A 14,088-nucleotide genomic window follows, 5' to 3' on the forward strand; every position below is an offset into this window, starting at 1 on the left:
TATTGCTCACTCCTAGATCTAGGTTCTTTATGAACAAGTTAAAAAGCACAGTTTCCAAGTGGAGGGTTCCACTTTCTACTTTCCTTTATTCCTACCCCCTGCTTCCTGAAACTTAACCATTTCCTGATCCACAAGAGAACCACACCTCTTTTTCTATGATTGTTACATTTATTCAGGAATTCTGTCATAGTTCTGTGTTTAAAAGTGACGAGTGTTAAGTTTTCTACCCCTAGTGCGCACACTTGTTTCTTAGGAGTGGCATGCAGTACAGCCATGTAGCATAGCATCTTATTAATGTCTCTCCTCCAGAGCATCTGTGAGGAAAATTTTGATCAACCCTTTCCAGCGGATCAAAGAATTTCAACAGTAGTGATGATATTTCTATATTCTCTAGGCTCTGGAACTTTCTTTAATACTCTGGCTTCAATTTATCTTTGCAAAGGGTTTTTCTTAGTTAAGTACTACCAGCTGTGTAGTTTGCTATAAACTTAGTGATATATTCCAGCAGACCATGCAATTTCTAAATTCAGTGTTTATCTCTATCTCTCTGAATGCTCTATATTTGTTGAATCTTTGCAACATCCATCAGTATACCATTTGAGGCCAAGTTTGCCTAATAAACAGTTGCTTTCTTTTTTTAAAAAAAATGTATATGCTATTAATAGACATAGCTGCCAAGTTTTCCCTTTTCTCGCGAGGAAGCCTATTCAGCATAAGGGAAAATCCCTTTAAAAAAGGGATAACTTGGCAGCTATGTTAATAGATTACATTGTTGTTGTTGTTTAGTCGTTTAGTCGTGTCCGACTCTTCGTGACCCCATGGACCATAGCACGCCAGGCACTCCTGTCTTGTACTGCCTCCCGCAGTTTGGTCAAACTCATGTTCGTAGCTTCGAGAACACTGTCCAACCATCTCGTCCTCTGTCGTCCCCTTCTCCTAGTGCCCTCAATCTTTCCCAACATCAGGGTCTTTTCCAAGGATTCTTCTCTTCTCATGAGGTGGCCAAAGTATTGGAGCCTGAGCTTCACGATCTGTCCTTCCAGGGAGCACTCAGGGCTGATTTCCTTAAGAATGGATAGGTTTGATCTTCTTGCAGTCCACGGGACTCTCAAGAGTCTCCTCCAGCACCATAATTCAAAAGCATCAATTCTTCGGCGATCAGCCTTCTTTATGGTCCAGCTCTCACTTCCATACATCACTACTGGGAAAACCATAGCTTTAACTATACGGACCTTTGTCGGCAAGGTGATGTCTCTGCTTTTTAAGATGCTGTCTAGGTTTGTCATTGCTTTTCTCCCAAGAAGCAGGCGTCTTTTAATTTCGTGACTGCTGTCACCATCTGCAGTGATCAAGGAGCCCAAGAAGGTGAAATCTCTCACAGCCTCCATTTCTTCCCCTTCTATTTGCCAGGAGGTGATGGGACCAGTGGCCATGATCTTGGTTTTTTTGATGTTGAGCTTCAGACCATATTTTGCGCTCTCCTCTTTCACCCTCATTAAAAGGTTCTTTAATTCCTCCTCGCTTTCTGCCATCAAGGTTGTGTCATCTGCATATCTAAGGTTGTTGATATTTCTTCCGGCAATCTTAATTCCGGCTTGGGATTCATCTAGTCCAGCCTTTCGCATGATGAATTCTGCATATAAGTTAAATAAGCAGGGAGACAATATACAACCTTGTCGTACTCCTTTCCCAATTTTGAACCACTCAGTTGTTCCATATCCAGTTCTGACTGTAGCTTCTTGTCCCACATAGAGATTTCTCAGGAGACAGATGAGGTGATCAGGCACTCCCATTTCTTTAAGAACTTGCCATAGTTTGCTGTGGTCGACACAGTCAAAGGCTTTTGCATAGTCAATGAAGCAGAAGTAGACGTTTTTCTGGAACTCTCTAGCTTTCTCCATAATCCAGCGCATGTTTGCTATTTGGTCTCTGGTTCCTCTGCCTTTTCGAAATCCAGCTTGCACTTCTGGGAGTTCTCGGTCCACATACTGCTTAAGCCTGCCTTGTAGAATTTTAAGCATAACCTTGCTAGCTTGTGAAATGAGCGCAATTGTGCGGTAGTTGGAGCATTCTTTGGCACTGCCCTTCTTTGGAATTGGGATGTAGACTGATCTTCTCCAATCCTCTGGCCATTGCTGAGTTTTCCAAACTTGCTGGCATATTGGGTGTAGCACCTTAACAGCATCATCTTTTAAAATTTTAAACAGTTCAGCTGGAATATCATCACTTCCACTGGCCTTGTTATTAGCAGTGCTTTCTAAGGCCCATTTGACTTCACTCTCCAAGATGTCTGGCTCAAGGTCAGCAACCACACTACCTGGGGTGTACGAGACCTCCATATCTTTCTGGTATAACTCCTCTGTGTATTCTTGCCACCTCTTCTTGATGTCTTCTGCTTCTGTTAGGTCCTTACCACTTTTGTCCTTGATTATGGTAATCTTTGTACGAAATGTTCCTTTCATGTCTCCAATTTTATTGAACAGATCTCTGGTTTTCCCCATTCTATTGTTTTCCTCTATTTCTTTGCATTGCTCATTTACGAAGACCCTCTTGTCTCTCCTTGCTGTTTTTTGGAAATCTGCATTCAGTTTCCTGTATCTTTCCCTTTCTCCCTTGCATTTTGCTTGCCTCCTCTCCTCCGCTATTTTTAAGGCCTCGTTGGACAGCCATTTTGCTTTCTTGCATTTCCTTTTCCTTGGGATGGTTTTCTTTGCTGCCTCCTGTATAATGTTACGAGCCTCCATCCATAGTTCTTCAGGCACTCTGTCCACCAAATCTAAATCCTTAAACCTGTTCCTCACTTCCACTGTGTATTCATAAGGGATTTGATTCAGATTGTATCTTACTGGCCCAGTGGTTTTTCCTACTTTCTTCAGTTTAAGCTGGAATTTTGCTATAAGAAGCTGATGATCTGAGTTACAGTCAGCTCCAGGTCTTGTTTTTGCTGACTGTATAGAGCTTCTCCATCTTTGGCTGCAGAGAATATAATCAATCTGATTTCGATGCTGCCCATTTGGTGATATCCATGTGTAGAGTCGTCTCTTGTGTTGTTGGAAGAGAGTGTTTGTGATGACCAGCTTGTTCTCTTGACAGGATTACATTGTTAGCTAGCACATTAAGCTATGTGCTTGCTGGATGATCTTTTGGGCCAAATAAGAGAATGCTTTGTAGGACAGATGAGATAAATGACAGGTGCTATTCTGTGTATCAGTAAAAGGACTGTAGTAAAAGTTAATAATAATAATAATAATAATAATAATAATAATAATAATAATAAATATACTGCAGATCCCACTATTTCATATTCTGTGGTAGTTGTCTGGGCAAATTGTATAATCAGTATTCATTTCAGTACCATAGCTTCTCTCAGCATCTTGGACTGTGCATTTTAATAGGAAGCCACGGTGCGCTCTGTGTCGTCTGACTAAAAGACGACAGGTCCAGGCTGTTAGGGCTCTGGGAGTGAGCGCCAGGGCTAGGTGCACCCCCCCCCGGAAAAACTCCCCACGGATAAGTGGGGACTCCAGGGGTCCAGCAGAGCATTGGGAACTCGCCAAAACCCCGATCTCCCCGGCGCTGTCTTTGCAAGGGAGGAGGGGAAGAGGCTTGAGTCCGCTCATGGCTCCATCGCACCCTACAGCCGAAGCCACGTACCATCGCCGAAAGCAGTGGATCTTCTGAGTAAAGGTTTCTTTTTTTGACTTTTACCTCTAAAGAAGAAATTAGGCACAAATTAATTAATTTGGTAAAATGGAAGCCAAAAAGGAAGTCAGCTTCTGATTTCTGCAGACAGGCTCTGCAAAGAATTCTTTGTGAATGGGAGAGGAGTATAAGCAGCAGCTAATGGAGACTTTTTAGCAACTTGAAGTTTTAAGAGACTCTTTATTTTGGATACATATGGGCTACAGTTGTGTCAGGTTGCCCTTCGGTGGAGATACAATGGCAGTTGGTGGAGATATAATTTGACAGTTTGATATTTGGAAGAGTAGAAGGCAAAAAGATTTTTGCGTGAAGAGATTGGAAATACAGGCTTTAAAATTCTAAACCATGGAACTTGGAGGCACAAACCGAGGCTAAACAGGAGAACTCTCTATTTATACTGGGAGAGGAATCCCCCAGAAGGAAAAGAGAACCTGCAATAGCTGGAGTTGCATTGGAAGATAAGTGCTGACTGAGACCAGGGAACCTTACTGCAACACTATCTGCCAGCAAAAAACATTTTAATACTTTCGGACATCTTTGGAAGCATACCTATTAAAGCTTAAAAATTGAAGATTTGGGATATAATATATTGGATTGCAAGTTAAAGAATTGGACTATAACATATTGGATTACAATTAAAAAGTTGGCTACTCTCCATTCATCGCCACTTTCTTGGAAAGGGAAAGAACTGCTGAAGAGAAGTATATAATTTTGCTTTGATTGTTTGTGCTGGTTTTGTTCATTTTTTGGTTATATTCTATGTTTGAATTGTCCTGTTGGATATTGGGCCTGTTAATTTTGATAAGTAGGATTTGACTGTGCTAACTACGGTAACTAATCTCTGGGTGATAGAGGTATTGGAACAGATTGGTAGCATCCACTCTTTTTATATTATTATTCTGGTCTTTTTACTTTTTCTTTTCTTTCTCTCGTTTCTTTGCAAGGATTTGCATGGAGGGGGGAAGGGCCCAAAGGGGTAAAGGGGAGACATCATGGTTCAGCTCGGGAGTGGGAAAATACTTTCATTTCTGGGCAGAACTAGGAAACGCAGGTGGGGGCTTGAACAGATCGTAATAAAGATGTCAGCTGTGGGAAAGTCCTCTAGTGCAGATATGGAAAAAGGGAAACATGATACAGGAGCTCTTACTAGGAAGGCCTCCATTGAGAGAAGACTGTTCAAGTGTACAGGAAGAGACAACAACAGAAAAAGCAGGTTACACTGACTTTCTCACACAGCAATTTATTGAATTTAGGAAAGAGATGGCCCAGTCAATGAAAAGTCTGGCGCAACAAATGCAACCTGACTTGGAAAAATCTACTGATTTATTTATGGAACAGTTTGGGAAGTTGGGTAAAAAGGTTAACAACTTAGAAACTAAAGTGGATTAAGTTGGGCTGGGGGGGGGGAACAGTGAGTAACTGGGCCATCTGAAAGAGGAACAGAAAGCCATTATGGGGACTGTGGGAGGCCTCCAAGAAAGCCAAAATGATTTGGAAGACAACAGAAGGATTTGGACTCCTTGGCATGTTTTGAATAAACATCCACAAATTTATTAGTAAAACATATGATAGATAAGGTGGTGATATGTACGATTTTATAACATGCAGATAATAGTATGTATAATCAAATCAGAGAGGGGAGCTGAGGGAAGTCTTTGGAGGGTGAGAGAGGGAGGGAGGGAATAAAGGGGGAAGTAATTGCTTACATTGTCTGATAATTTGTTTTGTTTACATTTAATAAAAATATTTATATATAAAATATGATGCCACTTTCAGTATTGAATAGGTTACAGAAGGCAATTTTTGGAGGCAGACATTGTACAGAAAATGTAAAGGATGGAACTTCCTATGCCCTTGGTTATCTACCTAAATGCTGTGGTGCATATGAAAAATGTTTCTACAGTGTGTGCATTATTAGCAAACATTGCATATCCTTTTGACTTAATTACCGGGCCTGGCTTCAGGCAAATTAAGGGGGTTCAGTCCCCAACCTCCACAGATCTGTGTCCCTTTTTGCTGCTTTTGTTATAGGGTTGATAAGGATGGAATTCTAAACCACAAAGTCAGTGTGGATAAAGTTGCTTGATGTCCCAGAATCCACCATAGTGGCTACATGGAAATACCTGCCAATTTGAAGATGGAGTTTTATTGAGACACTTCTTGTGCTTTCACTTCTTAATCACAAATCACATTGCAGCAGGGAAGTTTGACTTCCTAGCGTCTAAACTATTGGTTGGTTGTGCAAGCAGACACAAGCAAAATGTTCTCAGGCTTTAGTAGACAAAGTCCCTGCTAGTGTCACTGGTTCTTTTCTTCCGAGGTGAGTCAGGGCTTACTCCCCTTAACTGGATGAGTTCTGCTTCAGCTTTCAGGAGTTGTGGAGTAACTATTGCCTAAAGAATAGCCTGTGGATGAAGTCAAGCTTGCCCCTGGAAGCAACTGGACCAGCACCATTAGGAACTTTTAATATGAAGGTTTAGGTTGATAAAACTTGGGGGAGAATGTGTGTGGCTTTTTAACATGGAGCAACTTATCCAGAATGTCAACCCTTAAGCCCTGAAGGTTTGGCACGCTCCAGTCTTAACCCTGAGATGAGAAGGTGGAAGATGCTTACAATACGTGCATCAACATTTGACAATAACTACCAGGAGTTTCTTTTTTTCTATAAAGATTAAAACCATGCTTCAGTTCACTTACAAATTCCACATAACTATTCCAAAGAAGAAAATGGTGTACACAGCACATCTTGACCCATTCACTGAGGAGACCCTTGAGCTGCAGTTTCATATGGATCTAACATTGAGTTAGGAAGTTAAGAGGCCATCCTGGGTCTCTATCAAACATGTCTTGCATGTTTACAGGCCAGTTCCTTTCACTTGATTTCCAGATGCATTTGGGTAGTTGTATGTCAATATAGGGAACGGAAGGGCAAGCTTTTGTAGGAGGCATGACAGGCTGTTTATTTTAAGTATTGTTTCATAGAAACTCTGTACTGGATTCTTACTCCACAGCCACTGTTGAGCCACTGGGTTGGATAACAAGCGGCTGGAATAATAATTTTATTATTTGCACCCCACCCATCTGACTCAGTTGCCCCAGCCACTCTGAATGGTTTTTCTTCCTTTTTAAATTGAGAATAGTAGTAGACTTACGCAAATGTTTTAAACGGCCTGCTCCAGGTATGTTTTTCTTTCTATTTAGAAATCAACGAGTGTACAGTGAACCCAGATATTTGTGGAGCAGGACATTGTGTTAATTTGCCTGTGGGATACACCTGTTTCTGCAATGATGGATACAAGCTTAATGATCAACAAACAAAATGTTCTGGTATGGGAATTTTTCTTTGCCTTTGCTAAACTGATCAGTGGGTGAAGGATTTGAAGAAATGTAACCTGTCATTTGTAGGAAGCAACTATGGTAAATAAGAATGGCTTCTTCTCTTCTTGGCTCTTAATCTTGGTCAAAATACATTTTTTAAAAGATCTCCCTTGTTCTCATAGAACTTTGCAGCTCTTCTGTACCAGGTATGAGGAAACGGGGCCCTTCAGATGTTGTTGGACTACAGCTGCCATCATCCCTGACAATTGGCCACACTGACTGGAGCTGATGGGAGTCCAAAAACATAGAATCATATAATTGTAGAGTTGGAAGGGACCCCAAGGGTCATTTAGTCCAACCCCCTGCAATGCAGGGATCTTCACTGAAGTATATGTGACAGGTGCCATCTGACCACTGCTTAAAAACCTGCAAGGAAAAAGAGTCAGCGAGTGCACACTTCCTGAGGGAGACCATTCCACTGTTGAACAGATCTTACTGTCAGAAAGTTCTTCTTTCTTACAGTAATCTCCTTTCTTGTAACTTGAAGCTATTGATTTGGGCCCAAGCCTCTAAAGCAGGAGAAAACAAGCTTGCTTTCTCTTCTATGTGACAGCCCTTGAGATATTTGAAGATGGCTCTTCTCACTGTCAAAGCTAAACATAGCCAACTCCTTCAACTGTCCCTCATGCGGCTTGTTTTCCAGGCCCTTGATAACCTTAGTCTCCTTCTTCTGCATATGCCCCAACTTGTCAATATCCTTATTAAATTGTGGCACCCCAAACTGGACACTGTATTCCAGATGTCGTCTGAGCAAGGCAGCATAGAGTGATACTATTACTTGCCTTGATCAGGACAGTATACTTCTGTTGATGCAGCCTAGAAACCACATGGTCCCCATCCCTGAACTGTACACTCCCTACATGTATCTTGGGACACAACCTGTTCTATATTATCCTGCATGTACAAAGGATGGCGCTTGTAAATTAGGAAAACTGAGGTGCTTCAAGGAGTCTTTATATTTTACCTCCTCCTAGACTGTGCTTTGGAATCCTAACAGGAGTGCAAGGAATTTTATGATAAGTATTGCAAGCAAATGAATGTCTGCTAGGCTTCTTTTTACTGCCCCATTTTATAACTGTGTAAAGAGAAGGAGTACCCTTCACTAGCCCTGGTTCTGAGAGGTTCCAGAATCTGCTGGCATATAGTATTTGACTCCCATATACATAAAGTTCTTTCTGAAAGAACACTTACTTGTAAGTATAGTTCCTTCCTTCAAGGAAAAGTAATACTCTGAAAGCTGGTATAAAGTAATACTCTGAAATTTTAAGCCAATAAGTCTGCTTTTTGAATCAGAATTTTATACCAAATCTTTATTGTTCACCTCCGTGGAAACAAATCTGTCTGTACTAATAGAGTCTGTCTTTCATTTTAGTGTCTTGTGTACATTGGGCGAAGTGAAGTGATGGTCATGACAGAGTACAATCTTTGTTTTTTATTTCTTTAACAGATATTAATGAATGTACTCAGGCTCCCCATCTCTGCTCCCTTGGGCGTTGTGAAAATACAGAAGGAAGCTTCCTATGCATTTGCCAGGCAGGGTTCATGGCCAGTGAACAAGGAACAGACTGTGTTGGTAACTACTGTGCTTTATGAAACGAGCTCTTAATACTTGGGGCTAATAGCTAAGAGTTGGAGTTTGAAATCTGTTGAGGTCATTGGAAAACTACTTACATTGATTTACACAAGCACTGGACTGGGTGCTTAATGCTTAGGTTGCTCTTTTTGTTCATAGAGTATTTCTTAATAAAGATTGACCACCATTACAGAGGGCAAGTCATTTACTCATTCTGTCTTCCTAAATATTTATCTGTGCAGTTTTACTTCCTTGAAAATATAATGTTGCTGTAAGAGCTGAAGTCATAAAATATGTTTGGAGGATAGGTTTTTTTCTCTCTCTCTCCCATGTATGAGAATAGATTTCACATAGATCGTTAGCAACCCAAACATCTCTGTAATTGGTTCCTCTCAAATGTGAATACCATTTCTAAGTGACACTAAAGAAGTTCTTTCAAATGTTAACATAGGACCATTTTGAACATTCATGGTATTGTTTGTGTGATTTGCTGTGACTGTTCCTGGAGATACACTTACATGGAGAACTTTTGTCAGGTTTGTATCCACAGATTAAATGGGTAGCAGTCTGTGGCTGCTGTTCAGGAACTCAGTGTACAGGCCTACTGTAAGGCCTACTGCTTTTCAAACCATGGCAACCAGCATCAGAGTTTAGTTTATATTATGGCTGATGGTTGGGGGGTGATGGGATTTGTAGTCCAGCAACATCTGGAGGCTCCCATGTTGCCTATCCTGCTGTAGACAGTACTGAGCTGGTACAAGGCGGCTTCCTATGTCCCATAGAGCATTCTTAGAGGTATTGTAGCAAGGCACCCAAATAGAAAGTCTCTGCTGGAAGGTGGCTGGACAAATGGCCCTCTTACATGATCAGGGCCATGACTGAAGCACAGTAAATGTTAGTAAGCAAATAAACTCATGGATCTTGGTCCTAGTAACACCTGCAATTACTAAAGCAAGAATATTGACCTTACAGGTTGTAGTTGTTGCAACTAAGATCCGTGAGCTCCCCAGCTAATAGGCTGTTTATGCAAGTAAGCAGCCAGTCTTGTGAGTGATAAAATTAACAATTTACATGGCCCTACGAATAAGAATTCTGGGCAGATTCAGCTAACCCTAACAGAAACTTGTGCAAGGATTCCACTAGTGCAACAGGACTTTCTGGAGAGTTGGGAGCACCCTTAGAATAGTGTGCAAGGGGAAGAGAAAGGAGAAGATTGCAGCTGGCAACTAGGAATGCTTGCACTGATTGAGCAATCATATTGGAATGATGTTGACTTTCATCCTCTGTAAATGTGTGTATTCTTAAAAATAAAAGGAAGACTAGTGTATTTATAGTACATATTTAACTTTTGTATTCATTTTGGTTTCTAGATGTTGATGAATGTTCTGGATCTCACACCTGTGGGGAAGGACGCTGTATAAATACCATTGGCTCATACATATGTGCTTGTGACACTGGATTCCGTATGAACAGGAGAGGCCAGTGTGAAGGTAGGTTGGCACTCTGAAATGTTGGAATAATCATCCACAGACATTATTAGTGGTTTCCTTAATTCCTTTGGAAAAGCCATCCGAGGAAGTTGTGCCATAGAGAGCAATGTTTATGAATTTGAGGACACTAACATGGTAGTCTCAGGACGGATGATGCGAGAATGCATAGCCTACCCTATCCTTCCATTGCGCTCTACTGTCTCTCTTCATCTTTACAGATAAATTGTGTTTCCAAGGGTTTCTTCACAGCAAAAGTACAAAACGTGAATGAATGCCAGGCATGCATCCGTAAACACCTGTGTACATGTGTCAAGACTTTAAAGCTATAGATATATCATGGGAATTTCTTCCCGTTGGATATTTCTATTCCCTTCATTGGTGCCTATTCATCACCAGCTGTTCGTTCTGCCTAGACATCAGAGGTTAAAGAGATGGTTGTGCTATCACTTTATGGTTATGTTCTGTGCTGCTGCTGCTTGTTAGTCACAATGTTGTTGTTCAGGATAAATGTTATTTGGTATAGTTATTGACATTTTATTCTCTGTCTTATTATAAATTGTTCACCACCCTGGGAATTCCTGTTGAAGGTTGGTGGTCTTGTTGTCATGATCACTTAGTAATAATAATTCACAGTTCACATATTTGCTTCAGGAACAACTGTGGTAAATATATCTGCAGCGTAAAATGTGGAGCTGCTTTTTCTTAATAGTGGGTATTTACAGACAAGGGTCTGCTAGTATCAGATTGCCTGCTAGTGTCTCCTCACTGACACTCCTGTGATTAATAAACCAGATGGGGACAGTGCTGGTTCCCATACTGTGTGCCACTGTTCCAAATGACCTAGCAAAATCAGCATGGACAGCAAACCAACACTGTTGCTAAACTTTAGCAATAGAAGGTTCCCTCCTGAAACAATGGGGGGGGGAGCGTAAGAGCTTCAATTTTAAAAATGGAAATTGTTAAAGTTGGAAACCTCACTATCTACTTTATCTGTAAATTTGTTCTGTTGAAATTATTTATAAAATTGCCATTGACAATAAAGTTCATCACTTCACTTGTTACAAAGGAATCCACTTGCGGTTTGGAATAAAATATTGGCAAAAATCCACCGTTTTATAGAACAAAACGTCCCAGCACGTCTAACTTACAGTGCATGTGGAGTTAGGTTTTGGCCTGAATATCCCCTTGAGTTAAAAAAGAAAAATCAACATAAATTCATTCATAAATTAAAATGATATTCAGTTACTCCTACTTAATCATCAGTGTCTTTGTACTCTGTTTTCATACCTGTCACCTTCGATCAGAATATGCCTTTTTTAAGCTAGCATATTCTTCTGCAGTCTCTCAGCTTCAGCTTTTGCTAATATAAGAATTACTGGGTTTATGTTCATTTTTTAAAAAATGAAAGATCGCTTTAGATCTAGATTTCGCAATTTGGTGCTCATAAGTGTCAAGGGTGTGAAAATTATGTATATTTTTCGCAACAGAATTTGCAGTGAAAGGAAGAAAGGAGCAGAGTCCTGAATAAATGGGATCAAAAAGGCCATGGCTTGATTGAAAGACAACATCAATAAAACAATTGAGAATAATAATCCATCAATACGATCAGAGTGGAGCTGGTTTCCTACAAGAATCTTGGGGAGAGTGGCTGGATTTGCCAGCTGTAATGTCCCCTTGGTACCACTGAAGTCAAGTCTATGCCTGATGGGTAACAAACCATTCTCCTTGTGAGAAGAGGCCGATGGGAAGTGGTCACCCATATTAGACACCTTTAGTTTTGCTGGGTTAGCCTACAATCCTGGGAAACAGCTCCACTCTCAAGAGCTGATCCACCCTCCTTCCTACCTCCCTTTCACAACTATGTGAGACCTTGGGCAAATGGAGGCTGAAGTGTCACCTGCAGAAAGGCAGACTGTCCTGTCTTCCCCTTGGGCCCTGTCTCCCTCTTCCCTCAGTTCGCATTATTTGGAGTTTGTTCTATCTCTTGCAAGCATAACAGGTTATGAGGCTGTAAGCCCAAAGTCTTCAGGCAGTGTCTAGACTCTAGGGCTCTAACTTTATGTTGTATGCAAATATATGTCATGTGTCCCATTTTGTCCCAAATGATCCTCACATTAAGTGGAGATGAGGAAGAGAGAATGAAATTGTTGATTGAGTCTTCCTCTGCAAGTAGGAAATCTGTATTCACCTGTCAAGATACCACTATTTGATATAGTGGAAGAAAAGGAAAGGAATGTTTCATACTTCCTTTATGTTCATTACTACAGCAAACTATGTGCATAGTTTAGATTACAAGAAACTGTGTAAGATAGCTGCAGGGGACCATTCATAAATTTAGATTTGTATGTATTTTTATATAGCTTATTCCTGACACATGTTTTACTTTTCACATTGATAATTTATTATACATCTATGTTTTTGTTGGCTTTATTTAAAAAAATAAAATCTGCATACCAGGGATCTTTCAAAACCCAAAAATTGTCATATCCTTATGCTTATATAATATTAAATTTGCTTATATAAATATTTGCTTATATTATAAATATAAATTTGCTCATATTATGAATATAAATTTGCTTATATAAATATTAAATTTGTTGTGATAAGGTGGTTTTAAATGTTTCAATTTTAGCTTCAAAATGAAACCCATTTACCCAATGGAACATGTTTCCAAATAAATAACCTTAGGATCTTTGCCTACGTTAGCAAGGTAATTTAAAAATATGTCTAATCATTAGTTGAAATATATCAGGTGTTTGTTTATTTCCCAATTTTTTTACCCCTTTCCAAGGAGTTCATAGCAGTGTTTTTAATTTCACAACAGCCCTGTAAGGTAGCTTTCCAAACTTTTCATGTTGGTGACACGCTTTTTAGACATGCATCATTTTGTGACACAGTAAGTCATTTTGCCAGCAAACCAGAGGTTAACCTAGCCCCTTTCCAGCGCCGGGAGGAGACCAGGGAGTGTTCGCGCGACACACCTACACACTGCAGCTGAGAAATTAATGTGTCATGACACACAGTTTGGAAAGCTGTTCTGTAAGGTATGTTAGGCTAAGAGACAGGGACTTGCCTAAGACCACCTAGTAAGCATCATAGGTGAATAGAGCTGTAACCTTGGGTATCATTTAACCAAGCACAGCATTCTAGCACATAGTGTACTTCAATGGTTCTGTTCAGATCTGCATCTTCAGGACAATAGCACCCAATGCTCAAAACATACCACCCCAAATTCTATTAAAGCATTAAGATTCCTTTGCTCTTTATGGATTATTAAAATCTTAAACTTCATTTGTTTTCTTTTTAAAGATATTGATGAATGCACAATTCCACACACATGTTCAGATGCAGAGTGCATTAACAGTCCTGGTTCTTACCAATGTGTCCCTTGCAGAGATGGATTCAGAGGCTGGAACGGGAAATGCTATGGTAAATGCCTTGTTGAAAATGTTTTCTATTGCAAATATTGTTGCAGTTATTCGAGGCTTTTTCAGTGTCATGTCTTGGGCAAGAATGTTAACTTCCCTTGGCAACTGTGATATGTAGACTTAGTATTTGATAGATAAAGAATAATTAGACTGACTGTGACTCACATCACGACTAGATTTCACTGGAAGTATATGGATGTTGCTAAAACCAGCAGCCCAGTATCTTCTCCTCTCTCATGGTAATGAAATTACCTGCCACAACAAGACATTTTATTTATTTATTTATTAAATTTCTCTCCTGTCCTTCCTTCCAAACGAGCCCAGAGCAGCAAAAATCAAAGTGTTAAAACCATACAATTTAAAATGAAATGAAAAAAAAAATATTTAAAACAATCTAAAAACATTTAGAACAATTGTGTGCACTCACATTTGCTAATTTCAAGCTCGCCAGGAGCAGTACCTCTCAGGAATCAAATTCCTTGTTAAACAGGAATGTTTTTAAAATTTATCCCAAAAG

General features: G+C 40.1%; 1 protein-coding gene across 7 annotated transcripts in view; it reads left to right on the forward strand.

Moving 5' to 3' along the window:
* The window catches only part of LTBP1 (latent transforming growth factor beta binding protein 1), a 200,426-nt gene that overhangs the window by 128,809 nt on the left and 57,529 nt on the right, over window positions 1-14,088 (forward strand). For all 7 annotated transcript variants that reach the window (XM_035108252.3, XM_035108243.3, XM_035108244.3 and 4 more), the window contains 4 exons: window positions 6,904-7,029; window positions 8,528-8,653; window positions 10,024-10,143; window positions 13,453-13,572. In XM_035108252.3, the coding sequence (XP_034964143.2) occupies window positions 6,904-7,029; window positions 8,528-8,653; window positions 10,024-10,143; window positions 13,453-13,572 (492 nt within the window). The remainder of the gene's footprint in view (window positions 1-6,903; window positions 7,030-8,527; window positions 8,654-10,023; window positions 10,144-13,452; window positions 13,573-14,088) is intronic.

The sequence above is a fragment of the Zootoca vivipara genome, chromosome 3 (genome assembly GCF_965207765.1).
Source record: "Zootoca vivipara chromosome 3, rZooViv2.hap1.1, whole genome shotgun sequence".
Lineage (NCBI taxonomy): Eukaryota > Metazoa > Chordata > Lepidosauria > Squamata > Lacertidae > Zootoca > Zootoca vivipara.